The 2,527-nt window shown below is 54.7% G+C and overlaps 1 protein-coding gene across 1 annotated transcript; it reads right to left on the reverse strand.

Moving 5' to 3' along the window:
- Positions 1-975: 975 nt before the first annotated feature.
- On the reverse strand, positions 976-1,959 carry LOC139352808 (uncharacterized). The gene is made up of 2 exons (XM_070995443.1): positions 1,643-1,959; positions 976-1,585 (listed from the first exon to the last, which is right to left on the reverse strand). Exons 1-2 carry the CDS (start codon positions 1,957-1,959, stop codon positions 976-978), a joined length of 927 nt encoding a protein of 308 aa, XP_070851544.1.
- Between the last annotated feature and the right edge of the window lie 568 nt (positions 1,960-2,527).

A 2,527-nucleotide genomic window follows, 5' to 3' on the forward strand; every position in this document is an offset into this window, starting at 1 on the left:
AACTTCCGTGGTCCAAATAGTATATAAACATGTTCCAAATGAAGAATAAAACAGTTATCAACACACCTCCTAACTCCGCGGTTCTACTTCCTACATCTGGGAATAGGGCTCGTAATACACTATCTCAACTAGCAGCTAACCACGTCAGCTCACCCTCAGCGCAGCTCCAGCATCGCCTGTGGTCCGGCATCGCAGTAACCATCGTTACCATTACCGCGACGCGATCGTCCTGCCAGCAAAGCGTCCCCGTGCCAGCGACAAGTGCTCATTACCCCCTTGTCCCGCGGTGTGACCCGGAAGTGTCTACTTCGGTTAGGCACAAACACTCTCTATCGCGTCCAGTGTCGTTTTCCCTTTCCGGAATCCGAACTGGTTGGAAGAGAGTCCACCGGCATCCTTCATAGCAGTGTTAAGCCTTGTTGCAATGACTCTTTCGAAGACCTTGCCTATAGTTTCCAGCAGGCAGATGGGTCTATAGGAAGAGGCTTCGCCCGCTGGATTCCCTGGCTTTGGCAGAAGCAGAAGTTTTTTTCGCTTCCACCTGTCGGGGAAGGTCCCTTCCAGCAGGCACGGATAGCCGGGTCTTCACTGCCCTGTTCGGGACCAAATCCGGCCCAGGTGCCTTCCTGTTCTTCAAGTTTCTTGCCACGGATGATAGCTCCGTCTCCGTGACCGGACATGTCGGGCTCCCAATTTATCGCGTCCATCGGGGGATGCAATGGCGGCGACCCTTTATAAACAGCACTTGGACAATACCTTCCAGGACCGCCGGGTCAGTAGGCGACCTACTGCCGGCACTCACACGCTTGACCACCGTCTTGTAGGCTCTTCCCCATGGGTCGTTTTCCAGCTCGTCGCAGTGCTTGAGGTAGCTCTCCCTATTGCTGTCCCGAATCGCCAGTTTGAGTGCCTTCTTTGCACTCTTAAATCTCGAGTTGCATGCAGAAAGGTTTGCGGTGCCTCTCGCCCTTTGGACTAACCTCCTGGCTCGAAGGCAGGTCCTGCGCGAGCTAGCGATTTCCTCGCTCCACCAGTACACTGGCGCGTGGTGCTTCCGAAAGGAAGGTGCTGCATGCTTTGGTCACAGGCTTCCTCTAGTCTGGCTGCCAATTTGTTCGCTGCTTCATCTGCCGAGTCCAACTCAGATACAGCCAATCCCTCCAGTGCACTGGCAAAGGTCTGTAGCCTAAAGGTGTCCTTGCGATAGGCTTTTCTTGGCCCGGTCATCGGCAGGCTTTGGCACGGTGGACCGCCAACTGTCAGCAGGATGGCCTCATGGTCGCTGGCCGTGAACACCTCGCCTATCCTCCAGCGTGTGCTACGGGAAAAGGAGCTGCTCGCGAACGATAGGTCTATGATTGAACCGGCCCCAGCTCTGTTGAAGGTGTGCTGGGAGCCCTCGTTCAACAGGACGATGGCCAGCGACGCAATAGCTTCAAGGATGGTGCGCCCCCTGGCGTTGGTATAGAAGGAGCCCCATTCCTCGGCCCAGGCGTTAAAGTCGCCTCCGATCACCATGTTACTCCTTCCTCTCAGGTCGCTGATCAGCTCGTCCAGGATCCTGCTAAAGGACGTCAGTGATAGGCTGGGGGCCAGGTAGCAGCTTTAGATCCATGTGCCGCCTACGTTCGCTCGGACAAACCCCTTGGCTTCCCTCATGTCCCACGTGAGTGGTGCACCCACTCCGCAAAGCCACAGTGCCGCCTTGCCTGTGCGATCCGTGACCCAATCGTTAGTGCTCTCCACTCTGTAAGGCTCACTGAGTATCGCCACCTCTGAACCCAGTTCGCGCACTGTCTGCTTCAGGAGGTCCTGCGCGGCCCTGCAGTGGTTCAGGTTTAGCTGGATCAACTGCATGTCGGTCGAGGCCTCCCTGTCCCGCTGGTTGTGGCTGAGCAGAATCTGCTTCCTGCCTGGTGCCTGGTCTCCTTCTTTCCTGCCGCAGAGCAGATGAAGCATGAAGGCTCCTTGCTGCACTTAGCTGCCGTGTGCCCTTGCTCACCACATCTTATGCAGCAATCTCTCCTATCCACTAGGCTCTTGCAGTTTACAACCTATATCATTCAATTTGTTCCTCAACTTCTATCCCTGTACTAAAAACTAAAATCTTAGCTCATTTGCTTTAGTCTTGTTGATCTATGTTTTGTCCTGTCTTTATTTGTTCTATGTACCTTCCTCGCGAACCGTATTTGCCCGAAATAAAAATGGGCCCGCGCGTAACAAGCACGTGCTTGGTGTCGTTTGGGCGACTTGTTTGTGCTGCTCTTAGTGCAACAACGTTCAACAATAATAACTGCAATTTGCGCGGGTTCCAAGCATATGAAGCATCTTGGGGGGCCTGTTCCTTCCCGGATCCTGCAAATGGTCCATCCAATCCGCATCTCGCCACGATAAAGGACGGCTTTCCCCAGGAAGTGGGGCAAGCTGGTCACTGTCGACTGCGACTCCGCGTAGCCTCGGCGCAGACTCCGGACTATGATGTGCTCCGCATCGATGCCATACTGGCTCGCATTCGCGGCGCAGATTT

Source organism: Drosophila suzukii, chromosome 3 (assembly GCF_043229965.1).
Source record: "Drosophila suzukii chromosome 3, CBGP_Dsuzu_IsoJpt1.0, whole genome shotgun sequence".
Lineage (NCBI taxonomy): Eukaryota > Metazoa > Arthropoda > Insecta > Diptera > Drosophilidae > Drosophila > Drosophila suzukii.

What these genes read in the sequence shown, in the direction of transcription:
- LOC139352808 (XM_070995443.1), bottom strand. Translation starts at nt 1,959, where the DNA reads ATGCTTCATCTGCTCTGCGGCAGGAAAGAAGGAGACCAGGCACCAGGC. An exon ending in GACATGAGGGAAGCCAAGGG is followed by an intron (nt 1,586 to 1,642) that starts GTTTGTCCGAGC and finishes CCTGGCCCCCAG; the next exon opens with CCTATCACTGACGTCCTTTA.